General features: G+C 44.1%; 1 protein-coding gene across 8 annotated transcripts; it reads right to left on the bottom strand.

Moving 5' to 3' along the window:
* Window positions 1-163: 163 nt before the first annotated feature.
* On the bottom strand, window positions 164-27,430 carry MYB (MYB proto-oncogene, transcription factor). 8 transcript variants are annotated; one of them, XM_054280035.1, is made up of 16 exons: window positions 27,393-27,415; window positions 23,715-23,832; window positions 21,987-22,058; window positions 21,247-21,339; window positions 20,631-20,851; window positions 18,878-19,115; window positions 18,018-18,098; window positions 17,522-17,617; window positions 15,897-16,154; window positions 14,490-14,855; window positions 12,845-12,987; window positions 12,119-12,233; window positions 11,903-12,028; window positions 11,115-11,225; window positions 10,396-10,503; window positions 164-873 (listed from the first exon to the last, which is right to left on the bottom strand). In XM_054280035.1, the coding sequence occupies exons 1-16, from the start codon at window positions 27,413-27,415 to the stop codon at window positions 757-759; spliced, it is 2,286 nt and encodes a 761-aa protein (XP_054136010.1). In that variant the 3' UTR covers window positions 164-756. The 8 variants fall into 8 exon arrangements, with proteins under 8 accessions (XP_054136010.1, XP_054136011.1, XP_054136009.1 ...); XM_054280036.1 differs by having other exon boundaries at window positions 15,945-16,154; window positions 17,513-17,617; XM_054280034.1 differs by having other exon boundaries at window positions 17,513-17,617.
* Window positions 27,431-27,911: the final 481 nt, after the last annotated feature.

The raw sequence follows: 27,911 nt of genomic DNA on the forward strand, positions 1-27,911 counted from the left end.
GTAGCAGCAAAACACAGTATTCATTTGGCATTTACAAAATTAAATTACTGAATAAAAATATAATTTTTCTCATAAATCTATGTTTCATACAGTAATATTTTTTAAAGCAAGCTAATTACCCACCCCCCCCCCAACAGAAACACACAATGTATAATGGCCTAGAACCAAAACAGAAAGGAGTATTTCAAGAGGAATGGATGTTTGAGCATTCACAATCTTGATCAGCTTTCCCCTTTTGCACAGACAAGCGTTTGTAGTAATGCTTTTCACTTCGGTATTTTACACCAATTCATTTTGTTCAGTGATTTAAAATATATCTGTGTGAGTACCTGCTCTTTTATTATTACAAAACAAAATAAAAAATAAAAAAAGAAACAAACTAAACCCCACCCCTGACTAGCACATCACTGAAATAACAATACTGGTGTATTAAGTCTGTTTGATCTCAAAAAGTACAAGAAAAATTATCTTTATTATAAGACTGCACTTAAGATCATTAATTACCGATTCAAACTCAATACCTAATAATTTAGGCAAGTATCATTAAAAAAACACAAACTCTTAAGTTGGGTGAAATCCAACAAGAATATATATGCTGAGTGACTAAATGCACTTTGTGCTGCTCCCAACTGTTGTACCACAACAAAGATAGGCTCTTCTCCCATTCATGAAAAGTTCTCATGCAGAGGAACAGGAATTTCCCAGTGGAGGTGAAGTGTTCTCAGAACCATAATGCTTCTCTGTGCGCCGACCCTTTCACATCACCAGAGTCCGGGTGGGGAAGGTGGCCATGTATTTGCGCGCCTGATCTGGCAGAGCCATCTGATCCTCGATCTTCCCGCAGGACGCCGGCTCCCAGGTGTTGTTCAGATGCTAAATCAGAAGAGAGAGAGAGAGAGAGATTTAGTTTGAATGCTGTGTGATTTATCCATAGTCCCAGCCAAAGCTGGGCACGCTCACAATTAACTGTTCCATGAACAGGCAGTGGGATGTTGTCCTGTCCCCTGAGAAATTGAAATCTCAACACAACAGGCAAAAAAATGTCACCCTGACTTCTCAGTTAGTGACCACAGGGGCAGAGAGACCAGATGATCTGCAGAGGGGACAACACATGAGATCCAAACTTTCCTGCTTCTCTCTCAGCCAGTGTCTTTTCTATAATGCCATAGCTACAGCCTTGCCTTTAATCCTTTAGGAATATCTAAACGAAAACGTACTTGGCAGGCCAACTTTATGGTCAACAGAGCACAGACAGGCTACAGCACACAGTTAAAATATTCAGTGTTATGACCATGCACGAATTCCTGCTGAACCTCCAATCTAAAGATGCAGCTGCTCTGTCCCAGAGCTCCCTGAGGGGAGCTGACAAGCTCCACAGCCTGCGCAGCGCTGCCGAGGATTCCCGCGCTCCAAGCTGCTCTCACCTGTGGGCAGCGATCAGCGCCCGCCCTACGGCTCAGCTCCCCTGCCAAAGGAGTAGGGAGCGGGGCCCGACTCTCAGCAGAAACAGCTTTTTAATTATCGTGCAAGCCATTTCACTTCTTGTGGTATTTATGGAGGTTGCAGACACCATTTAGTATAATGCTAGAATGAGATAAACCTATCTGCAGAGGGCTGTGTGTGCTGTTATTTATTTACTCACTACACATGTGAGACATTTCTCATTGCCTTGAGCTATAAACAGCAATGAAATTTCAAAGCTCCTGGAATTTACCAGGATACACACTTTTATTTTTTTCTATTGAACTCTCTCACTTAGCCAGTGTGTCTGCCTTTCCACACTGAAACTTTCTGTAAGACCTGAATAAAACCTCTATTATCACACAGTTAGCTGTACAAATAGTCTACATTCCAAAAATGCACACAATTGTGCTTATCTTTCCACAAGAGGATCCCAGCACTGCAGAATACTGAGAAGGTGTATGCTCAGGATCCACCAGTAAAGACAAGTCAGGAGAAACCTTTCTCAGTTCTCCATTGCATTTGAAAAGGATCATATTTGCAGCACAATAACTACATTGCTCAAAGAGATGTCCAAAGCCTTGCCAACCTCTAGGACAGTGGATGAATCATAATTAGTGGACTGCAAACCATCTGCTAAGAGCAGAATTGTCCTGGCGTGCCCATGGCTCTTTCTGCCAACATTTAGTTGCTAACTTTGCAAGAGGATCCTTAAATTATTCTCTGGTCTAAATGTTTACAGAATGCTCTTCTGACTGTAAACAGTGTTATCTGAGACATATGGATAATAAAAGGCTGGGCAACTATGAAATACAGATAATTTCATGTAACATGCCTTAATCAGGGCACCAGTGCAAACACAGGGACCGAGGTTCCTGCCTTGGAGGGCTTGCAGTGTAAAAGGGACAAACCCAGTGAAACACTAAGCAAGTGTGTTAGTCCTCTGCAAACTTCTGCTGGGCTTCCCTAGACATGGCTTTCTCTTCTCTTTGTAGGGAAGCTCCAAATGCTGCCTCTTCTCCTGGATGCCATTTTGCAAGCAAAACTGCTGAACTTGAGTAGGAGTTCCCTTTCTGAAGGAGAACCAGGTCAGGCCTCATATCCTTAAGTTTCTGCAGTTTTTGTGGGAAGGCTGCATTTGTGAAGTGAACAGACATGCCATACACCTCTTCTCTAGAGCTGTGTACCTTGTGCTGTGGCTCAGGCAAGGCACATGCCAGAAAGCAGGTGTGACACACTTTCTGTGTGCCACAGACCCCCATGCAACACACCACAGCTCCTTTTATGTTTTGGTTAAACAGCTTCCAGCATCACTTTTTCAAAGGCATCTACACAAGCTGGGAACCTACAACTCCCTATTGATCCTCAGTGGGACTCAGGCACCTGTGCATATTTTCCCCTGCTGTTTTAGAGGCATTTGCATGAGAAACCAAATTAATGCCTGGTATAAAGCCATTGGTTTTACTTAGAAGTTGGATTTGTTCTGTATACCTCAAAAGCAGGTGATAGCTGCCATATATCCATAATTTCCAAGGACAGAAATATGTGTCTAATCACTATTTCCCTGTGATCCCCCAAAGCTTCAATTCACCAGTCTAGAAATAAGAGATCAGCAGTCCCTTAAATAACTGAAAATATGTAAGGAAAAGTCCATTTGTCACAGTATGTCAATTTCTGGAAACTATAAGTAACTTCAGGTAAGGAGTGTCCCTATTTCATAAATTAGGCTTAATTGTTAGTATCTACACTGAGCTCTTTGTATTAACAGCCATGTGCTTAGTAGAAAAAAAAAAAAAATCAGTATCCTGATATCACCAACATCTCAGCAGGCTGCTGCATGTCACTCATTCCATGGAAAGCCCGGTCTTCATCTTTACCCTGCTGTCAGTGTGGCAGAAGCTGCTCAGGCAGGCAGTAACCCTCTGCCCTCCCACTGGGCTTGGCTGCCCCGGGGAGCACTGGGCAGCAGACACAGCCGGCACAGGAGGGCCAGCTCCACCCCTCACTCCAGCCTGCTTGAAACAGCTTCAGCTTTGCTGTAGGGACAGAAAAGTTTTCATCCATGTATTCTTTTCCCCAGAAAATTACACTATTTACACTTCCCCCCCCCCATTGTGACAAACTTTTAAAAAGAGGCTGACTTTGCATCTTATTGATGATGGTGAGAGCTCTGCTCCAGTGCAGAAAGCAGCATTGGACCCAAAGGAGTGTGTTTTCTGATGCAGCATATTTACTAACACAGCTTTCCATTCTACCCTTGGGGAGCTCAGATAACATTTAAGCGGGTATTTTTAATAAACATTTTCTGTCTGAAGCCCTGACTCTCATCAGCCAACACAAAACAAAGCACAATGCCTGTGCCTTGCCAGCCCTGCAGCGCAGTGCCAGAGGCACGTGTGAAAGTCATCCTGATGGGAGCAGTTTTCCTTCCCTCCCTGGCAGGGAGTGCGGGGTCCTACAACCCAGGCAGAGTGCCTTGCAGGGCCTGGTCACACACAGCTCTGGGATCTCCTTGTAAAAATGGTAAAAAGGGCAAAAAGGGATCCCAAAATGCCTCATTCCCCACCAGCGTGGCAGCAAGTACTGACAGGGCTCTGTTACAGCACAGTGGCAGTGCCCCACAGACAGCAGTGCCCAGCAAATCTATCAGAAGGAAAGAGACCCAAGGCAGAAGGCTACAGGCATGCAGGAAAACAGCACAGAAACCCCAGCCAGAACACTCCTGTTGCAGAATGCTCATTGCATCCTCCTGACCACATTTACAGGTCTAACTCTGCAAACCAATGGATGGAAACAAGATCTTTGTAACCAGAAGCCAGAAGGCCTGACCCATACCTCACCAAAATTAATCCAGTGGATTCATCCAGCCTAAATTCAGTCATTTAAGAGTGAGGTGTTCGTTTTGGCACCTAAATTCCTAGCCAGTGAGAAGTGAAAGTGATTTCCAGAGTAAATTCTTTCCACATACACAATTTTTTCATTGCCTCACAGGGTAGGAGACCAATCTTCATTTTGCTGTCAATTAAAAGAGTTTAAACCTTTTCAGCCAGTACTTCCACTGTATTTTTCTCTTCCAAGAGACAGCAGTCTCTCTCTTTAAGTTAACTCACGAAGTGGAGGGGGAGAAGAAAGTATAGTACTACGAGTTCCCATAGGATTAAATTACAGATCCATGGTACAATTCCAGCTATGTCATTCTCCCTGTCCCTTTTCTTTTTCTCTCTTTCTCTTTTTTTTTTTTTTAACCTCAATAATCCTACCAGTACATCCTTCTCCTGGCAGCAAAACTACATTATTTATCCTGTAATATGCCTTCAGCTGCCCTCAGGCAAATGTGAACTGTAAACAAACTGTCAAAGCTGTAACTGGGATATCCAGTTAAAGCACTTTAAATAAAAACTTGGACCATCTAGAGAAAACAGACCAGAGTAAGGGAAGAAAACAATATGGAAAGGTGCTTTTCTAACAGAACTAGTCCTTCTGCTCCTGTAGCCCAGACTGCCTTTTCATGTGCTGTCTCTATAGCTTAAGAAAGTTCCTGTGTTACAACACCTTTTGTGTTAGAAGCCAATGCCAAAACCAAACACTGCTGCAGTCCTGCAGTGCCGAGCTCCCAGCCTGATGAAAGTCTAGTAGAAATCCTTGGGCAAAGAACTGTGTTAGAAGACAGATTTTACATCTCTGCTCTGCTGGCAGGCAGCTTCAGCAACCCCAGCAAAGCTAGTGGTGTTACAAACACCACCACTAATTTAGCCAAGCATTACTGGTATTTAAAAATAATTTTTAAAAAGCTAGTGTATTTAAAATATTTTAAATGCTCAGACTACTAAGTCTCTTATCATGCTTCCCTGCTGCAAAAAGCTGTATTTCTTGCCAGCTTTCCCTTAGATTACATGGTACAGATTGTCTGCAGAATGTGCCACTGAAAAGACTTGCAACAAAAATGCAGCACTCCTGAAACAGTAAAACAATGCACTAAACAAAACCATCTCCTAGCAGAATACAATAGACAGCATATGAATAACATGGCTTTCTATTCTGTAAGGATGCAGAACTGGCAGGACAGTAAAGACTAATTAAAAACTAAAGTGACCATAAATTACTTTTTTATCTCATTTGACAAAGACAAAAAGACTATTTCTACCCCTGCTGCTGGCTTTCCTCTGGGGCACAGGACAGACTTCTCCTAAACTCTGGGGCTTTCTGAGCTACTTAGAAATACAGCTTGCTGAATGTGAAAGAATAAGATGGTCCAGCTTTTCAGCTTCTTTTATAAGCATGATACCAGAGCTAGAAAGAGCTATTTGATGGCATTTAACCCTGAAGGTCTTGCTCAGGTAAAACTCCTGCTGAAGACGTATGAGCTTTCCAAGTAAGATGAATGGACAAGATATGGAAGTGGGCTAAGCATCTGCAACTCATGTTCTTCTCCTCTCCAGTAATCTTTTCTTTTTTTCACCCCCACAGATCAGAATACATTGCTGCTATGTGAGTAATAGTTAAGTTGTCACTTTTCTTCCTGAGAGATCATCACCAGCCCAGGGCAGCTGTAACTTCCAATCTGTTTGCAACCCGAATTCTGCTGACCTGGGAGGAAAACCTGCAATGACTGGCCTGTAACTTTGAACCTTCTCTGGCTCCCTCAGCTGTGGCAAGCATATCTCCTTCCTGTGCACATCACTCATGGGGACAGAAGGGGCAGCACCAGTGAGAGAAACCTGTGGGGCTACCTTCCCCTGCTGTGCAAATCTCAAACACGGCGTGCTTCCCCCTCTCCTTTCACTAAACAAAGAAAAATATGAGATTTCAGGACCTTCCTCCCCCAAAAAGCCATGGAGGAAAAATAGAGAAAGCCTGCTGTTGCAGGAGACCATGCTGCCTTCCTGGCCATTTTGTCTCACAACCAGCTGCAAATAAAACAACATTTCACTTTTTTAACTGAGAAAATTAAGCTTCATGACAGCTCCAACACTTGAAAAAAGGTAAACCAAGTAACTGTTTTAAAATCCTTTAAACTTACTCTTTGAAGAAAATGGCTACATAAACCGCTGAAAGTCAGGAAATTCAAGCTGAAATGTGTCAGTCTGTGGTTAAAAAAATGGAAAGTGACAGGAGCTAGGGGTTGAAGAACATTCTCTTTAGCTTGCAGGGCTTCTACCTTGTGTTGTTTCCTTTGTTACTGGGGGAAGAAGATATCAAAGCAGTGCTATTTTCTTAAAAGGCTCCATTTCATGGTGTCTTTTGATAGCCTGCAGGGTTAGGTGGAAGGTCTGTGATTTAGCCTACTTTTCGATCTGTTAAAATGTCTATGTTAGGATAGTTTGATTTATGTACCGCTACTGCTACGGAACATAATGTGAAATAAAATTTAACTTTTACATAGGAAGGGCCAGAAACAGAGAGGTTTTTATGTAACCTCTTACAAGGCAAAATTCAAGCACATGCTCAGTACAGATCATCTTTTTGTCTTGGTATTGGAGTATGTTATCCCAAAACCTTAACCCTTGGAAAAGCTGCTAGTGAGACCAAAATCTCCCTGACATGCAGCTAAGTGACAAAAATATAGGGTGCAAAAATACAGGTTTTAACTAACCCCATGCATGAAAAGCAGAAATATTTGGGATCCATGCAATGGAGAGCAAGTCTACCCCAAGGCAACATGTGGGTTTGGTGAGACATTCCTGTTCCTGCCAGTCTGATAATGCACAACCATGAGATTTGTCACATAGGACAGAAGAGCTGGCTGAAACTCCACACCTTACCAGGAAGACCTTACACAAAACTGCCTTTACATCCAGTGTCTTGGGGAGATCTAACAAGGGATTGAATGAGGATAAAGCTTAAACTCTTCTTGGGTCTATGGAGCCTTCTCCTCCCTTTGCTCTATACAACACCGACAGCACCAAACTCCAGTGAGTTTGGAGCTACCTGACCTCACATGCCAAATGATGCAACATGCTGTTCCTGCTAAGTGATGGTGAATCATATGGTGCTATCTGATATGGTCATCAGCTGCTATTTACTAAATGGCATATGATCAGTCATGTACCCAAATGCAGTAAAAAATATCATTAGAGATGTGTTTGAACATTTGCTCCTCTTGCCTCTGGAGTTTAACAGTAAAACAATAGGTAATCAAAGATTTTGATCAGTTTATCCCTAGCCAAATATCTTTGTGTAAATGTAGTGCAAATTATTAAAGCAATGGAAAACTGTGGGCTGGTAAATATACTGCCTCCCTCTTTTCTAAGTTCAAATTTAAAAGAAAATGGAATTTTAGGAACCAAGCATATTTTAAAAAAACCCCAAGTTTAGTGCTGTCTTTGTTTCTCTCTTCCCTTTCCATGCACAGATCCCAAGGCACAGAGATTGCTGTAATTCTTTCTTGGACTGAAGTCAATGAGAATTTGCCTAAGTAAGAATAGTTGGATCAGGCCCAAAATATTAACTGCAGCAATGTCAACATATGCAGACACAATTAAATTTCACCCACATGAGTTCCCTGATGCTTAATGTCTACTTTCATGGGATCAGTGGATTTAGTCTAGTTATTTGTTTGTGTCCATGCATGTGTTCAGGTAGGAGGATGAGACACCAAAATCTAAACCAGGAAGGGCAGAAAGCATAGGACAATAATGTGAAAAACTCTGGTCATGGACAGAAAGCAAACAGTAAAAACAACAACAAGCACAAAGGCAAACTTTTTCCATGGCTTTGCACCCTTTAGACATGCCATGCCCAAGGAACATGAGCCCATTTACACTGGGGTGGAGGAGGGGAAGCATCAGGGACAGGGAAGCAGTAGTTTCTGGTGTGAAGCAGAGCCAGACTACACATCCCTTCGGAGCTGCACACAGCCACACTGCTCCCCTCTGACATGAAGCCAAGCAGCTTTACCATTCCTTTTAACCACCACCACACCAAGTCCCAACCAGAGAGTGCAGCCATTGGCAGACAATACTGCATTGTTAGAAAAAGTCTGCATTTCATTCTGAAAAAGCTGTCTGTGCCACCATCACAGAAACCCCAAGCCTCATTCTTCATTTAAGATTACATTTCAGCTGAAAAGCTCAATGTTCCACCAGCAGAGAGAACAATTTTACCTTCATACAAGTAAACCAAGAAGCTGCCTACTAACTATTCATTTTGGGGCTTTTTACAACTACTTTTTCTTTCAGTTCAACACACTTTAAACACTGAGAGGAGTTGGGAAGTCCTTTTTAACTCAGTTCCTACTTAAGAAAAGGTCCTCTTTATCCAAACAATGAGCATACCTGACTTTTAACATGGTTTTCCTGAGCAAGGACTGAAGAATTGAATCCAGAATGATCCACAAATTGACTCATGTAAACTTCCTGAACAAAATCAGCATGAGTGAGGACAGAAGGTTAAACAAGCCCTTTCGTTTATAGCAGCTTGTAAAGAAAATATTTTTAGATAGCAGGAAACATAACACCGGTACACCAAAGATCAAAAGATCCTATTTTTTTACAGACCTCTCAGATCCGTCTCTTTTATTACAGCCAGAGTGCAGGCAACTACCACTAACAGGACAACATACAGTCCATGCTGTTAGCTACCTGAAAATCTTGTCCTAAATCAGTGAAGGAGCCAGAGTTTGGCTCAGCAGGGCTGAGCTCTTGGGGACCAGCAGCCTTCTCCCACACACCCACCAGGGAGCTCCAGCAAAGCTGGAGACCCAGGCTCCTTTGCCACGAGGTAGATCTGAATTCAGCCCCTATATACTGCCCTAGATCAGGGGCAGTGGACCTGCAAACCCTTCTCTTGGCTGTCTACCACAGTGCAGCCAAGAAAGACAGCTCATGAGGGAAGAGCAGATAAACAATATTGAGAGTGAGTCTTTGGCCCCTACAGATGCCCCCATGCCAAGGGGAGTCCTAGTCCCTGCTCTCCAAAGCTGTTTCTCATCAAATGATTCTGCAGCACAAAATACAAGCCTACTTCATGGCAAACTGTGCCAAATGGGGACGTGTAAAATTTTACTATCTCCTTTTTTAACGCCTGGCTAGAAATGCCTAATCAAAACCAGCCTTTACTCATTCCTTCCTACTGTAAATAAGCCCTAATGTAAATTCTGGAAAGAGGGAGGAAAGAAGGGATTAACCACGTGGACTATCTGTCTGAAAGTCAGGAGCTATGGAGTTACAATTTCCTTCCTGACAGTGACTCACCCTGGGGAATGAGACGCTTTCCTTTATTTCTTCCATGTGGAGATGGGCTACAAAATTACTTAGTCATCTATCTTGGAAATACAGAAATTATGTTTTGTTTTCTGAATGACTTGCTGTGGGTTTCACCTAAAGTACACAAGAGCTGCCAAACTGGCTGCTAATGACTTTGGTGGGCTTTGGATCAGCCGCTGTGCAGCAGCTCTGTTTTAAAGTACAGTAAATGTCTGTGTTTGGTAACACTTGGCAAAAGCACAGACACACAAACCCCAGCCTCACATGTGACTGACATTACAACAATTACACATTTAGTCCTCACTGGGGAAAGGCCATCCTGGTGCTGGGCTGAATGGGCAGCACTGGCCACACCTGTGCCAGCCAGGCAGCGCTGGAACCTCTCCTCTCACCCCAAGGCCAGTCACAAGCTCTGGCCACCACACCACGCTACTCAAATCTCCAAAACAGCAGTGCCACCTACAAGAAGCCCATAGAAAAAAACAAAACCCTTTGGTCCATGTTAATTCTCAGTCCTACCAATTCCACACTGCACCCAGCTGAGTTACAACAGCAGCCACTGTGCCCTCCTGCTCCACAGGCAAAGGGAGACCCTCAGCCACATTCATCTGAACACTTCATTCTACCATACCCAAAACTTAAAATCAGCCTGTGAGAAAGCAATATAATATTATATATATATATGGATTCATATATGTATTTTTATATATTTTTATCAAAGAATAATTACCTGTAGAGGACTAGCTAGTGGCCTGTTTCTAGGTACTGCAACTGTTTTGTGAAAACTATCATCATCTTCAGACACAGGCATCTTTAAAATGGAACTGGTAAGAAGATTCTGAACAGAAAAAGAAAAAAGGTTTTCAGCAACTTATGAGAACAACCTGAATTGGAATGTATTGTAAGCAAACTCAGGCTGAGTACAGAATTTGCTACACTGGGCTCAGATGAGGAGCAGACCTCAGCCTGGTGTCCTTGGGACTTGGCTTTGCAGGAGCATTGCCCTGTGCAAAGGTCTTCCATCCAGTGAAAATCCAAGTTCAAGAGTAAGAGTAACACTGAATAGTCCATAAGCCCTGGCAATGGAAAGGGAACTGTGCTCATGCAAGGTCTCCTTCGCAAAAACCAAGAGAGATTATCCCTCTCTCTTTCACCAGTTTTTAACTCCATTATCTAGTCAGTAATTTCTGCACACAGGTGCAGACATCCTCCAAGTGCATGCTCTCCAAAGTCTGTGGGCTGCAAAATGACTGCAACTTCTGAAACCTTCTATAGGCATCAGAGTGATAATTAAGAGTAGCATTTTGCTTTTTATGCTTAGTACAGGAAAATGACACAGAAATAAGGAATAAAACCTTCTTGTGAAGAAAAAATATTCTCTTTCAATTGCATTTAAGAATTGAATAGGGATGTGAAACAAAGAATTCCTTTGATAGTGTGAAAACTTACTGGCACATCTTCCATAGCAGACCCAGGTGTAAAGAGCTGAGTGTTCAGGTTTTCTCCTTCCCAGTGATTTGAACAAAAAAAATTTCCAGCTTTATCTGTTGGCGACTCCACCTGAAAGCAGAAAAGGCATGATTCAATCACCACATAACTGACCAGGAGATTTCTGTCAGTTGCTTAACAAATTGAACAAATATTCTTCACAGAGGTGCATAATGCATGTTTACAGTAACATCTCTAACAGCAGCCTTGCTCTTTGCAGAAGAAAAAAGTTCAAGGTTCTCCAAAAAACTCCCCATCTAAAAAAACTTTGAATACTTGCACTCAGTGCTCTGTCAGTATTCAGGAGTTTAATCCCCTAGAAAGGTTTGAGAATAAATGTATTTTTAGAACTTTAGTGACAAAGTAATATAATGCAATGTCCTCAAATGTTCAGGTTTCTAAGTCACTCCATGGAGCTTGGTCCCCATGGGGTTCTTCTATACTTTTCACCAATATTTGAAAGATTCAATCCAAATTCATGTCTAATTTTTCTTTTCTTTTTAAGTTTCAAACGAAAACTGCATTAGAACAGCCCAAGCAAACCCCTGCTGAAAGCAGCAGAAAGACTTCTATGGAAATCAATGGGAGATGAATTAGACATGCCTAGTGTACTATATGGAACCGACACTAAGATCTTGGGGCTCACATGAAAGAAAAACAGACACAGCTATTTAATAGAAAAGGCATTGCTATAAGTTTCTCAGCAAAGAGTTCTGAATTAAATTGCCTCAGGTAAGTTTGAGATTTACCTCTTGTTTGATTTTCTTCAGCAAAGGGGGTCCACTTTCATGTAGCCCAGCCACTATTGCAGATTCCTCCGACTCCTGCTTGATAACATCCTGCAGATCTTCCACAAGATGAGTTGGAGTTTGAGGCTGAAAGAAAGAAAGAAACGTTATATCCAAGTCCCAGAACATCCCTCTGCACTAATATCAAAGCAACTTTTATCATTGTTTCCTTCTTACCAGCATCTTCAAAGGACCGTATTTGATTTCCTGAGCTGCAAGTGCGTTTTTGAATGGAGTGGGTGTTCTTGGAGAGCTTTCTAATATCGACCTCTTGATTGCTGGAGTCCTGAAACTTTAAAAAGAAGGAGAGGAACTTTAAAGGAAGATGCTTGGAAATACTAGCTCTTTACAGAAATGCATGCATACAGGCAGTATTGTTGTAAGACTTTGGAAAATATTTCCCTATCATCCTGTAATCCCTTTTGCTTTTACAGCAGAACATGTCTTGGACCGTAATAAGGTGTAATGGCTTTATTTTAAAAACTGGTGAATGTATATGCATGGCTTAATAACATACATCAATATTAATAAAACTGAACTTTTACTCCCAACTAAGAAAAATCTGAATGTGTGAGCAAACAACCCTGCAGGAAGCAGAGAATCATAGAATGGTTTAGGTTATAATAGTCCTTAAAGATCAGCTAGTTCCAAACACCCTGCCACAGGCAGGCACACTTTCCATGAGATCAAGTTATCCAGGGTTTCATCCATGGATAGGTCATTCGCTTTTCTGGCCAGCCTGCTCCAATGCCTCACCACCCTCTCAGTGAAGAACTCTTTCCCTGTATCTAACCTAAACCCACCCTCTTACAGGCCAAAGCATACAAAGCTGACCCAGCACGTTGGTTGCATGCAGATGTGAAGACGTGGACCCTCGTGAGTTCAGTAAGACAAGAGACTTACACATGGTTTTCCTTCTGAGCTTTGAAAGCCTGGTCCCTGTGGAACGGGGAGGTAACTGCCATCTTATGGCCACACACCGGCGTGGAGGTAAGTGCAGGGTTCTCCAGGTTCAAGTTTTCGTGAGTGGATGAGGTGTTTAGGAACTGCACGAGTTGAAGAAAGAAAAAATTAACAGGAACATCCAGATTACATGGCTGACCTCTTAAGCTGATGTTATTCAACAAAAGAAAAATAAATTATTTTCTTGTGATTGACACAAGTCACTTTCCTGACCCTACGATACGAGTAGGGGTGTGTGGGTTACCTGACTACATTGTGAAAAAATACTCAATGGTTTGGCTCAGGAAGCTTGAGAGGGAAATTCTAAAGGAAGTGACACTCAGTTCCAATGAGAAAAACTTTCCACCACTTTCAGAGCCTGATTTGGATTTTCTCCAAGTAAATTTTAATTAAGACCAGTGTGCCCAAGAAATTGGGTGAATTTGAGCAAGGGATGTTTCAAAAACAAACCCACAGGAAACAGAGTTAAATTCCACAAATATTTATATGGGGCATCTAGGAGCTTTTAGGGCAGTGAAAGTGTTGATGACAGGAAAATACATTTCCTATAATCTCTCTCAAAAGAAAGTACTTCATTTTCAGAGTATAAAATGAAAGCTGCCACCTGTGACGGATGCGTGGAATACTTTGGAATGGAAACAGCTGACTGAAAAAGAGGTAGCACTATTTGTTTGGAGAAAATTGCTCTTACATGTGTTCTACCTAGTAACCTAAAATATTGTTTCTATTTCTAGTCTACAAATCTGTGAGCATAGTGGTATCCTTTATTCTGACAACAATTCAATGTATTCCCTTCTAGATTCTGTCACTTTATAAAAATGCGGCATGTAAGAAAATCTGGCGTTCACTGGAAAAATGACATATGATTAAAATAGCTAATAGGTAATGGGAAATACAGCAAGAAATCATTACATGAAATCTTTTCCTTCATGAAATAGTGTTTCTTTGACATCAAAGACTAAAGCAAACCAACACACACAAACAAAAAATCCAAAACACTTTTAAATAGTGCTACAGCTGTGAAACAAAGCAACCATCATTGGGAATTTGAACCAGGCCATTTTAACAGGCCATTTTCCTCCTCATTCCTATTCCAACTCTCATGGCCTGGGCAGAGGATGGCAAGTGTGATTTGAATTTTCTGGTTGTTATCAGTTTGTCTCACAACCTGAATGCTATTTAAATGTAGTTTGGGGTTTTCTAGATCAATGAATCATACTGTGAGTGGACAGAGATGGAAAGTATCACAGATGATCAGAAATGTTAAACTCTAGTAGCTGGAGTTAGCAGCAAGAGTAAAGCAAGGGGTCACACTCCCCTACAAAAAAGATTCAAAAAGGCAAAAAACCAAAACAAAAAAAACCATGCCCCACAGCTGAATTTAAAAGTCAAAAATCAACAGTTAGCTTGCTGATTAACTAAACTCAGCAGTGAAGACTAGGAGCAGTGAGAAGATTCAAACACGGAGTGAAATCAACAAGCACAACGGTAATTAGTCATTTGTTCCAAAGGATTAGTTTCTAAATTGTTAAGACTGGGGTGACTTTTGAGAATTAGTAACATCTGTGCAGAAGTCTTGATCTACCTGCGAGGGAGAGAAGGGCAGGCTTTTGACAGGGGAGCGCTTAGGAGGAGTTGAGCTGCTGGCGTCAGCTCGGACCAAGGCGCTACCATGGCCATTGGTTGAGGGGCCGCAGTGCCCTCTCCTTTTGCGAAGAAGGAGCCACGGAGCCGCGCTGCCCTGGGAGGCAGATAAGGTCTTTGGTGAGCCAAGAGAGCCCTGACTCAACATGACTTTGCTCAAATTTGTGGTGGGCTGTCCTTGCGGTCTGCAAGCACTGGCCCCTCTCTGCTGAAGCTGCGCAGCTTTGCCTGGGGGAGCTCTGCTAGCCGGAGTGTCTGTGTCTTCAAAGAATTCAAAAGTGCTGAGATCACCCCATGAAGAAGGATCCTGAAACAACGTGGGAGGCACGGAGCTATAAGACAGTGCATAGTGCCACCTCATGAAAATACAGCGCTAGGATATGTTTGTAACCAACAACAACAACAAAGTCTTCCCCAGTTCAATTCAGCCTGACCCTGCTCATGGGAGCAGCAACACTGTGAACACAATTTGTGTTTTCAATACATACCTTGATCTTATCAAACTGTCTGACATCCTAGTAGTGTTGCTGGCAACAGAGTCCCTAACAAATTAGTCAAATTATGTCCTTACTATTTGCTTGCACAGTGTTTTCTGCTTGCTATGATGATGGTGACTTTTGTTACAAAAAAATGTGTGCTGTAGACCAAGGCTGGCCTCCTCCTAACATGCAATGCTGCTCTGGATGTGCTGAAAGGGAAATGATACCGAATGAAGCAGACACCTCTGCTTCTGAAGGAGATTGCCACCAACAAACGTAATTCAATGTGCTACTTTACATGTAGCATCCCAGAGACTACAATGACAACAGGTCCATGTCAATGTCAGTCAGATACTTGGCATTTAAATGTGTGCTTACAGTCCTTCACATATGCCAGGACAAGTCCCTTAAACTCTGAAAAGCAGCTATTGAGGCTGTAACTAAAAATTCTAGAGGATGATGCAGCTACATGAGCGGCCACACCCAAACCTATGGCATGTGTCACTTCAAAGATCAGTAAATATGATCGCATTGTTTAAAATTTTTCATGGTATCTCTGATTGTATTTTAAGGAGACTTAAAATTGAGAGATTGTTTCAAGCTCCTACTGTGCACCTTGCTGAAACTCACACTCCCATTTCCAAGATGTAGCAGGAAAGGGAGACACCCCAAAAAAGCTACGCATCCATGCTTGAGGGCTTCATTTACAAGCAGCTGCATTTTGTCATGTCAGAAGATAAGCTTCAGATCCTTAAGCAACTTGAAGTTACTCGGGAAAAAATCAACAATCACATTTAGGACAATCCCAGCTCCTCACCCCTTCCTCCTTGACCATGCACAAATCCACCTGAGGCGGCGAGTCTACTTACGGAGTCTATTAACTGGAGTGTTTCAGCAAATTCTAAGAGATTCTTAACATTGTCCAGGATGTTGCTCTGGTGAACAATCATGCACCGGGCAGGGGATGCACTTTCCTCAGGTAAGCAACCGTGATCCACCGGTGGAGATGGAGTGCAGTGGTGATGCTCCCCCAAACAGGAAACAGGTGCACTGTCACCACTGGTCCTGGTACTGTCAGCAATTGTGGTGCTGTGCCAGCCGGGGTAGTTTGATGTGTGGTTCTGTGTCTAAAGGAAGAAAAAGGCAAAAAAAAAAAAAAAGAAGAAAAGGGAGGGGGGAAAGGCAGAAGGAACTTAGCAATGAAATTGCACAAGGTGTCAGATGCCACTGGAGGAAAGATAAAAGTAGTTGCATCATCATCTAAAAGCTTATGCCTATGAAACAATTGTCAAGATGTTTCCTTTCATCAGTGCAAGATCTTGTTTTAAGTAATACTGGCATTGTATTTGTTATCCCAAAGTTACCTCACAATTTACTTCCAGGATTATAGGCATATGTCATTACTAGCACATAATCAATTCATTCTTTGTTACTCCAAGTGCTCAAAAAGTGTCTGCAAGTCCTTTTCTGTAAGAAGCAAGAAATGGTAGGATTTCCCTACGGAGTGCTCAGCACTGTAGGAGGCTAAAAGTTTTTAGAGTTAGAGTTGCTTTTGTCTGCTTATCTCCTTTTCTTCTGCTATCCCTGTCTAATGCTACAGCTTACACCAATGCAATGAAGAGGCTGTCAAATCAACGTGGTTAGGAAAGCAGAAGAACAAATTAACAGAAGTTTCTTTCCAGTGTGATCATGCAACAGAAGAAATTGCAAAACATCAACTAAAGTTAAAAAGTGGCCAAACTAGCGTATCATGCATGCAGTTCTTTTACTAATAATTTAAATATTGCCCAAAAAAAAAAAAGATTCTGCTGGCTATCACCTATCTTCAAAAATGATTTTGGGACTCTTGGCTTTGGCAATGGTGTTAAGTAGTTACACAAGAGCTTTCACGCATTAACATCCAATGGCATGTACAACCAAGTATGAGAATTCAGTAATAGCCAGCACTTGCTCCACACATGCAGTTATGAAGAATCTAACATTATTCAGAGGAGTAAAACAAATTATCAAACATGCACCAAGTCTGAAGCTTACGAAGTATATAAAACACAGCTGAAGGAAAGAATACAACAGAGAAGAAAAATCTAATGCACAGGCACTACATTTTCATCACATGAACCATTGCACACTTTCAGAAGCACAGATCCCGTTATTGTTTAAAGGTCTGTAAGATTTTCAATTTTTAAAGGTCTGTAGGATTTTCAATTTTTGTGCAATCATCACGTTTCCAATATTACATCATGTTACGGAGCCCAATCCTGCTCCCACTTTGCAAAGTAAGATACCTGCAAAATTTTTTGATTTTTTTTAGCAAAAGAATTTACGAAGCAGATACAGATTACATATGTGCTATGTTTCATCCTTTTAAAACGGAAATATAGAGCCTTGATTAGTACTGAAGGCAGAGGGGGAGTAAAAAGTTAAAAAGACAAGCACTGGGGTAAGGCTGCTATCCCTCCATCCAAGCACACAGTGACAATCTTACTGGTAATGCCTGCTGCCCTTTCAGTTCATTCTCAGTCGACATTAGTAGCAACTCTAATTCCTTTATTCGCTTTTCTTTCTCAGGATCTTCATCATTATAGTGTCTCTGAAATTAAGAGTTAAGGGAAAAGAAAAGATAAAGGTCTGATAGGATGTAGCAACTAAAATGCTCATGGTTTGCCAACCTGTGGTTATAACAGCCAAATCAGATTCCAAGATGAAACAAATGTCAATTGTGTTTTCCACCACCAAAGTCTCTGCTGAATTTCAGTATAGACATTTGAAATGGAGAAAGCCAAGGCCATCACACCAGATGTCAACTACTGCATTTAAAATCCACTTCAGAAGGAGCAATTATTAGCCATGTTAGAACTCCCTGACCTTCTCCATTTTCTCTTTTCACCACACTTAATACATTAAAATGTTTCCTTAATGCACAATGTCTGCATTTTAGTTTATCAAACATTTAAGAAATTGACTCTTGAAATGAGGTTCAAGTTATCTACCTGGATAGCTGCAGCAGCTGGCTGAGGTACATTGACAATATTTACATGCAGTGCTACTGGATACGGGATCTGACCAGGAACCTGGGTCAAAAAGCAAAAATTTATTATTTCCATCATATTATCTGCTTGCATTGCCAATTTGTGTTAAACATACTTTGGTGTTAGGTACTTAATATTTGTAGTCTGTTGAGATGAAATAACAAAAAAATAAAAATGTTTACAAGAAAAGTAATCACGTTTTTAGGAATATGACTGCAAGCATTAGAGAGGAAGAAAGAAAATTCATATATTAAATATTTACCCTTCCTGAATGAGAAAAGATGAATAATTTATAGACACAGTTGTAAGGATTTTGTAAATTGAAGTGAAAAAGCAAAAGATGCAATTTATTATCATCTAAAACTCTACAATGCAACTGTCTGAAGCAGGAGCCTGTTTCATTATTAATCATTAATAGAAAACAAATATGATTAAAAACAATACTTGTTCACTTGGTTCTGACAGGCAACCCACAAACAGAATACTACTAAAGAGAATGTGGGAGATTTTGACATGGAACACAGAATTAACCAGATTCAACTGATATTCAAGAAATTTAATACTCCCAGCTCTAAGAAATATGTCAACTGCTCCCAAGGCATTAAACCTGCTGTACCCAGTTCCACCACCCGAATGCCACCAGTTTGCAATGTACTTATTTTCACAAAGTCAAAGAACTCTTCATCTGACACCAAACACATCCAAGTCCACCAAGACGAAGAAAACCCTTCGAGCTGAAGCCAGGCCTGGCTAAGCTGCGCCCATGTGTCCAAGGAGGCAGAAGCAGCACCCCCTCCCCACAGCCATGGGCAGGCACTCACGTTCTGAGGCTCGGGCAGGTGGTAGTAGGGGTAGTCACTGCCCAGCGGGGGCTGGCTGGCCACTGCCAGCTGCGCGGGCGGCGATGCGCTGTGAGCAAAGGCCATCAGGTGGTTGTTCTTCTGAAAGCCAGCAGCTGCTGAGGAGTGGCAGGCTTTGGAGGACTCCTGCAGGTAGCCCTCCTGCTCGACCTTCCGGCGCATGGTGGAGTTCCAGTGGTTCTTGATAGCATTATCAGTTCTGCAACAGAAATGCAGGCGCTCGAGGAGTTTCAAATACGAGCATTTCCAATTCAGACAGGTCAGTGGGCAAGGAACTGCTGTTAGCATTTCTGTTTAAACCCTGAGCTCTTTTCTGACCTTCCTCCTACCCCCACCACTACAGATGCTACTCCCAACTTCTCAGGAAAGATGCTCAGTATAAAGGTTAGGGAAAAAGAAAAACGGGCTACGGTTGTTTACATACTTTTTTAAAGCAATCTCTCGTGACTTACATCCTCAAATAGTAAGAAATTACTAATTTCATCTTCACCTCATGCCCATGAAGTGAGGAGACAACAAAGGCTAACTTCCCTTTGAGGCTATCCTAAAGGAATGCCAACATCATCTTCTTATCTCTTAATATTTCAGTGGAGTCTTATTGTGTCATTGCTGGAAAGAAAGACTGGAGAACAGCTGTGAACAGACTAACTTCCGAGCAATTTTCCAGCTGGTCACCTAGACAGCAACAACAACATGCTGTACATACAAACTCAGTAAACAAAACTGCTGGGATTTTTCTTACATGCAGAAAAACTGAGATTGAAATCCTCACATATATATGTCAGGAAAAGTAAACTTACCAACTTTGTGAGATTTTTAAGAGTACATTTTAAAACAGCTCTGCTATTTGAAAAACATCACCACTGCATGTTATCATTCAAAGTAGTATCTGTGATGTGTGAAAGCCAAAAAATATTTCCAAGGGCTAATTTCTTTCATCTTCTAGAAGGTGAAGGCAGCCCAGGGAATGATTGCTGAAAGGGCTATCATGATCTTAGGACTTATATTTAGGTTTTGAAGATGTTTTATCAAATAGCAGGAAGAAAAGAAGGAAGAGAAACCTCTCCTTTGCTTACATTATTTGCTTGCCCACATTTTGAGTCACTTTTAATCAAGCAAGACACTGAATCTTTGAGTTCATATACAAGCTATACAAAAGCTTTCAGTGAGACAAGTATTTCCAGGACCAGAGTTTGAGGAAAAAGTTTCTCCTACTTTACATATGATTTTTTAACAGGTCAAAATCATCTGGATGATTCAAGAGCAATTACAAAAGTTGAAGAAGACTTTCTTAAATCATTTTGAATAAACAGACTGGATTTCATGTTGAAGGCATACCCTTAGCTGAATGTAAATTATGTTCCATTTGCAGGCCCTGATCCTTCCCTGTTAAATTGATTTAAATTTTGACAGTCATCGCAGGCACAAATAAGACTGCACAGACATTTAGGAAACTCTTATGCTCTTGCTCCATTACTGGCTTTTTTACCTGTGGCAAACATTAAAAGCCTGAAAAAATAGCACACTGCTGCGTGTACTGACCAACCAGTGAAGTTCCCCACTGAGAGAAAAGCACATTGGTGTGTCACTGGCTTCCCAGGTTTTGATTCCAAATTTTTTTTCGATTTATACAGTGCAGCCTGCGGCAACCAAACCAGACTGCTCAGACCTGCAGCTTTTTCCTTTTTTAAGAGCTAAAAGCATATGTCATTACCGTCCAGGCAGCAACTTTGCAATCTCTGCCCATCTGTTTCCCAGCCTCTTGTGTGCCTGGTAAATAATTCTATCTTCCTCTTCTGTCCAGGAGGTTTTCTTCACTTCTGGATTCAAATGGTTGTGCCACCTCTCCCTGCACTGTTTTCCAATCCTTCCCTTCAAATGCTTAGCAATGACAGACCAGCGCTTTGGACCGTATTTCTGCACGAGCTCTATTACCTTCAAAGAAGGACATAAAAACTGCCTGTATTTAATGATGCATGATGAATCAATGACATTTTTTTCTGTGGTGAAGCAATATTTTCGACAACATTTCTCAAAACTGCCAAAGTAAAACTAATAGCAACTAAGGTTCCCCACTTCCCATTCATATTTTTACCCGAAAGGAAAAATCTGGTAATAGTTAAGGCATTTCTAGACTGCAACTCCCCATTACAGTGCTGTAAAGCAACAGTAATTTATTTTCATAGCAAACTTAGAAAGCACTACACAAATACAATCTGCCTCTGGCCACAATAATGTTGAGACCACCAAAGTTTCCAGTAGTTTTGCCCCAACACTTGAAATCTGCTCGTAAGGCATTAATCAGACAGAAGGAAAAACTGATTACCTACCCTTTGATCCTCCTCTTTAGTCCAGGGACCTTTGATAAGTTCTGGGTTTAGTACCTTCTGCCATCGGTGCTGGCACTGAACATCTGTCCGATTCTAGAGAAATGTGAAATACACAAAGTGGATAATTCTTTAGAATAAAGATGATTTAGAGAGAGAATGCTCTTATTCATATACAGTTGTTTTGATGTATTTCACTACCAACTAAGACTACTAAACATCACAGGGTGATACAGTAAGTCTGAGAAGAAGGTGGTCAGCTATCAATTTGCTCACAGAATAGATAAGGTTTCCATCACTTCTGCACTGAGGACTCCATCACCAAAACTACACAAATTTTATCTTCCCCATCTGCACAATAGCTGGCATGCTTTCATATGCAGTATTTCAGCAACAGCCAAACACAAAGAAATTTTCTTCAAAATAATACTTAAAATTCACCAAAGTTTTTTTTTAGCTGTGCTGAGACATTTTATTTCATTGACCATCTCCTGTGCAAGTCCCCACCATCCCCCCATTTTTGCTTGTTTTTTTTCCAACCCTTTCTGAGAAGTGAAAGGAAAAATAAATGCAGAGGTTTCCACAGTAATCTAACTGCATTTCTAAGATCTCAATTTGTGGAAGGTTTATATCTCCCCTGAAAATGTAACTATAAAGCAACCACTCCCCTTCCCCTTTATTAAGGAAACCCCTTGATAAAGAATTGCTACTAAGCCTGGAAACAGAAACCAATATCCACTTACAGGAAGGAAATTGGCTATGACTTTCCAGTCTTCTGTGCCATTCTGCTCCACAAGCTTCTTCAGCTTCTCATCCTGAATCATAAACCCCCCCAGAGATAATTAATACTGCAATCTCTTATTATCCAAATGAAATATTTTTTAAAATTCATTCTTGTAGCTTCTTATGCATCTACTTCTGCTTTCTGAGTGTAAGGGAGGGTGGTCTGTAGTCTTTGCATGCTTTTAATTCCTAGAGCATAAGATTTTTCTACTCCTTTGGAGTTTAGTAGGTTCTTTACTGTGCTGCAGGAGAAATACTGACTTCTGTGCAATTCTTTGACTCACAATATACATTCCCATTTTACTCATCAAAGCACTGTAGCTATTATTCTTGGACTGGATTTACAGGACGAAATGGGTGATTAGATGCCAAGCATCAGAATAACCTTGAAATTCAGTAACACTCGGGCACTCAGCTACCTGGGCACCTCTGAAAATCACAGCCTTAAGCTTTACATGTCTTGCAAGTAATGGGAGTTCCACAGATTTGCTCGTGGCCTATCCACTTACAATAAATGCACAATAAAACTAACAGCTCCTTTTTGCTCCTGCTCTCTGTGAGGGAGTTTTGCATACCTGTAAATAGCAAAAAATTTGGCCCAATCTTTTTAATGGTAAGGCCAGAAATATAGACCCTAAAGACAAAAGAAACCAATCTTATGTACTGGGAAAGACCAAGATAGAGTAAAACCAACCAGAAATGCCCCAGGAGATAAGAGGAGAAGAGTAGCCCTCTCCTTCCCCAGTTAGCACCTCCCAGTATGCTTCCAGTTCATGCAACAGGACAATGGTCTTTGGACCTCATGGCCATCCTTTCCTCCCTGGCCACATCACAACCACATCCACCTTTGCAAGGGCAGACTATGATTTAAAATAAATAAATAAAAGCTTGCAAGGGGTGACCTGCCACTGTTTTTACATCAATACACATTGTTAGAGAAGAGAAGAGAAGAGAAGAGAAGAGAAGAGAAGAGAAGAGAAAGTCAAACCACAACTCAAGAACTGTATTAATGTATTCCACAACAAACTCAAACCAGTTAAATAGCCAAAGGAGATCCATCTGGCAGAGGAGTTTGATACCACAATTTCCCCAGAAAGTCAGCACAAGGGTATCACAACTAATTCTGACCTCGAAAAGCAAAATACGTCCTGAACGCTCAGTTTTGGTACTGCTGGATTTCTGTCCCCTCCAGCTTTTACTTTAGTTCCACTTGGAATCATAACAGTGCAATTAAAGTGCAAAATTCCAGTGGTACAGAAGGTCTGCAGCAGTTTTTGCCACAGTGGTTTGCTGCCGCGGGACACTGCACACACGCGGGTTTTGGCATAGCAACAGTTTCCAAACAGAAAGAGGAAAGTAGCAACAATGAGGCACTGCTACAGGTGATTTGGAATGTGCTTTGGAACCCGCAACAGGGATTGCACAGAGATTCACACATCACATACTTTAATACAGAGCATGGTGGAAATTAAAAAGTTGTGTTTATAGGTAAGAACTATGCTCAAAGTTAAATAAAACACTGAATATAGCTAGTGGGTCAAAAAAGTTGTCCTCAGATATGGGACTGTCACTGAAGTAAGTTTGTAGATTAACAATATGGTGAAGAACATGAAGCAATTTGAAGAAGAATGTGATCCATGCTCTCTCTTATCTTTTTACGCGCAGGAGAGGAATGAACTTGGATTTACCTCCTCGCGGGTCCACCTGGTTTTTCCTAAGTGGCGTTTTCCAGTCTTGGGAAGCAGACCATCATAGTCGTGATCATAGACCTCAACATCTTCTTCATCATCATCACTACTATATATACTGCAAAAGGAAACACAGCGAGACAGAGTGGAGCATGAGGACTTGAGCTACTTAATTATAAAACACAACCCCCCCCCCCCACTACAATCCTTACAAAGGTTACACAGATAAAAGTTTTAAAACTTGCACAACAAGATTTTGTTCTGCATTCTGTTGTTCTAGTACTCTGAACTGGTTCTGCTGTTTTTGGTATCCACAGATACAGGGAAAGGGCTGGCAACCTTCGTGTTACTGTGCATGTTTAGACCTGCTCCTAATGTTAGATCAGTGGTGAATTACACATTTGGCAAACTTTCAACCAATGAAGGTTTCAAATTAAAATACAATGTTTGGGACAATAAAGACAACTAGAGGCTGTGTCCAGTACACGAGTACATGCTTAAGATCTTTAACTCATGTCATACACATTCTGAAAAATATTAGTCTTTTTGTATGTTTAATACAGCAGACTGTTATACTGCTCCAAAATAAAACCGACTGTGTAGCAAAACAAAAAGCTAAACAATAACCTTGTTTGAGAAAATGTTTATGGGCCCTATATGAGAAGGCACAAGGTTTTACAATAAGTAAAGACAGTAAGTGGCAGCATTAACATGCAATAAGCTCTAATACAAAATATGCCCTCCATTTATGGGTTTGGACAGATAACGACTGAGGACAAGTTTGTTTAATCCTGCAACCAACAAATGAATGACTGAGCCTTTCTGTAGTCTCCATTTCTATAAGTTTATTACCTCTAGTCTATTTCTAAATCCCTCATACTGTTTTTGAAATACTCTGTTCACCTAATTCATGACTAAGGGATTTCCCCAGAGGCTATCTATGGGTAAAAAGGACTCCATGACTCTTTTCACAAACAGCACCTTCTCTACCTAGCTAACTAAATCTAAAAGAGCATTTTGCAACAAGACATGCCTTTCTGGCGGACAGTATCTTACTTCTAACTTCTAAGGTATGTGCAGCAGTTCTGATACTTCAGCTAAGAGCTGCAAGCCACGAGTGTTAGAAAGGGGTCAGTGTCATTAAGATTCAAACTGTGATATATCTGATGGTCTGGCATGCTGTGGTATGTTAAAAGTATGACTAAGACATTAAAATAAAGTTATTTTGTAATAAAATTAACAGGCGCTGTTTATGCTGTTAACCAGTTTTCAGGAGATTACTTTCAATTAAGTTGCAGTGAGGCACGGTTACTGTTTGTCAAGATGCGAACACCTCCGAAAGGCAAGCTGCTGAACATACATTCTTTAAAAGCACTGGGCTAATCACACCCTACATCTTCCACCCTGTTTTCTGGCCTGTGCCATGAAAGAGCATGCTTACATGCTGCATGTAAAAAGTTTTCCACAGCCTGCTGCGGTGTGTGTGGCCATCCTGCAGCCTCTGCCGGGTGCCCCTGACTCACCCACCCAGCGCATCGCGCCCCCCGCGCCGCAGTCCGGCAGCCCCGCCATTCACTCCCTATTCCCCAGACCCCACAAGCACTGGGAGTAAGCCCCGATGGAAGCTCCCGCTCCGCACGCACTCCTCGCTGGCAGCTGGAGCCTCCCGTGCTTGAGCAGAAGCTCCCACGCTCCAGCTGCCACACGCGCGGCTCCGTCCCCAGCCGCCGCTCAGAGCAGATTCACTTTTCTCAGTGACACACAGAGACAGCTGCGCCGCTGCCCATATGCCAAAGGAAGTTTTGTGGCACAGTTTCCAAGTATCATTTTGAAAATGAGTTTTCCGTAGACGACAAGCAGCAGGTTACGCATCCATCGGCGGCGCTTCCTGCGCCGCAGGGAAACGCCGCTCTGCAGCAGCAGCCCAGCACCAGCGGCCAACACGCTTAAGGACTTCAGTGCGGGGCCAGTTCTGTAACAGGGTTATTTAAATGACTGGGGCCTCGCTGGCACCGCAGAACCGAGCAAACTTCACTGTACTACCTGCGTTCTCCAGCAGGAGAAAAGTGCCCGGGGATTCCGGGACTTTCTTCGGTAGTTTCTTCAGTCAACTTGGCCCTCAGCAATGCTCTAAAACTTTATTTTGCACCTCCGGCCGCAGCCCTGAAGCGTCCCCCCCAGGCGGCTCGGCACGGCACGGCGCTCCGCCCGGCCGGGACAGCGGGAGTCCCCCGGCCGCCCATCAGCGCTGCGCTGCTCGCCGAGGCAACCGGCTTGTGCAACGATATACGGGGGAAAAGGCAAAAAAAACCAAACGGAGAGGTAAAAAAAAAAGGTAAAAAAAAAAAAGGAGGTGTAGAGGAAACGACTCGCTGGTGTTACCGTGATTTAAGGAATTCGGGCACCAGCCCCGCGGGGCAGAGCCCGCGCCTTCTCCCGCCGGCGCCCGCTGGATGAGGCGGACCCGGCACCGAGCGGCCCCGGCCTCCAGCCCCGAGCGCGGCCGTGTCCCGGCGGGAGGCGCCCGCGAGGCAGCGGTAGCTGTCCTTCTCTTTCGGGAGACACGGGCCGGGTGATTCACCGCCAGCTCTAGCGACAGCCCCGCTCTGACACTCAAAAGTACAGCCCGGCGCTCGCCCAGCAGCTCTCACCGCCTCCTCCCGCACCGCAAGCCCCTCTTCCTTAGCAAGAGCCCACCAAGACCCCTGTCCCTCCGGACGGGGCTCCCGGGAAGCGACAGGCAGCGCTGCGACCTTCTCCCCTGTCACAGGCAGCCAAAGGGGAGGGAGGAGGGGAGGATGCCGGGCTGCAAAGAGAAAAAAGCCTCCACGTGTCCGACCCGCCGTCCCCGGCTAATTAGACAACAACCCCGCTCTGTGCGCCCGCGCGGCAGCGGGGCCACGAACGCGGCCACGCGGCGCTGCCGCCCCGTCCGGTCCGGTGCCTCCGGGGCACCGCCGCCTCCGGGGCACCGCGGCCCCGGCCCCCGGCGCGGCGTGGCAGGCAGGGATCGCCGTGGCCCGGGTGCGCGGCAGGCGGGCGGGCGCGGTGACAGCTCCGGCCGAGCGCTCCGTCGGAGCCGCAGCCCCCCGCCCGCGCTGCCGCGCTCCGGCGTGTGCCGAGCGGCGTGTACCGGGAAAAAACTAAGCCACGCAGGCCAGAGTCGCGCTTCCAAGGGCGAAAGGGCCGCACGAATAAAGGAAACAAAAAGTCGAGGGAGCGAACCGAGTCCCCGCACCCGCCGCCCACCTGTCGCCTCACCCGGCCGGGAATGAATGAATGAATGGGACGGGACGCGCTACCTGCCGCCGCCGAGCCCGCCAGACATTGTCCCGCCTTGCGGCTGCGGGGCGCGCAGCTCCCTCGGGCTCGGCGCCGGCTCCCGCGGGCGGCGAGCACCGGCCCCCCGCCGGCGTGCAGCGCGGGGCCCGAGCGCCCCGGCACCGGCGGCTCCGCGGCGCGTCCCGCCGGGCTGCAGCTCCCCCGGCGCCTCCGGAGGAGGAGAGCGCCCCGGCACCGGGGGCGGAGTACGCCAGGTGCGCGGAGGACGGGGGGCTGCCCGCCCGTCCGCCGGGCGAGCCGGGTGCCTGCTGCCGCTTTCCCCCTCTCCCGTCCCGCGCCCCGTGTGACAGGCGCGGAGCGCAGCCGGCCGTCAGCCGCCCGCAGACAGCGGGTTACCTGTGCCGGGGTCTCCGGGACATCCTCGCACCGGCCGCTGGGGGAGGAGGACGGGGGAGACCGAGCCCGCGCCCGCCGCCGCGCCCTGCTGCCGGGCTGCGCCTGGGCGCTCCGCCGCCGCGCACGGGAGTGCCGAGGAGCCGCGGGAGGAGGAGGAGGAAACAGGTTGAGATTAAAGAGTAAACTCTGTAAACAGAGATGCCATCAAACAAAGGGCCCTTGGACACTCCCCCTCCCGCCAAATCTGGCGCCCCTGCAGTGCGCAGGCGCCTGGCGGGCCCGTGCCGCGGCGGCGGGGCGCGGGGCGGGCGGACCGGGGCCGCGCGCCCCACGGGGCCCTCGCGCCCCGCCCATCCCGCGCGGCAGCGGCGGGAGCCGCTCGCGCCAGCGCCGCCGCCGCTCCCGCCCCGCGCGCCCCCGACGGCGCGGCCGCAGCCCCCCGGGGCTGTTGCTCATGGAGCTGTCGGGACGGGGGCAGCCCCTCTCCCCCGGGCACGGCGGGTGGGGAAGGCGAGTCTC

Source organism: Melozone crissalis, unplaced genomic scaffold, assembly GCF_028551555.1.
Source record: "Melozone crissalis strain CALT ecotype California unplaced genomic scaffold, PUWL_Pcris_2 ptg000027l_1, whole genome shotgun sequence".
NCBI classification, from domain to species: Eukaryota; Metazoa; Chordata; class Aves; order Passeriformes; family Passerellidae; genus Melozone; species Melozone crissalis.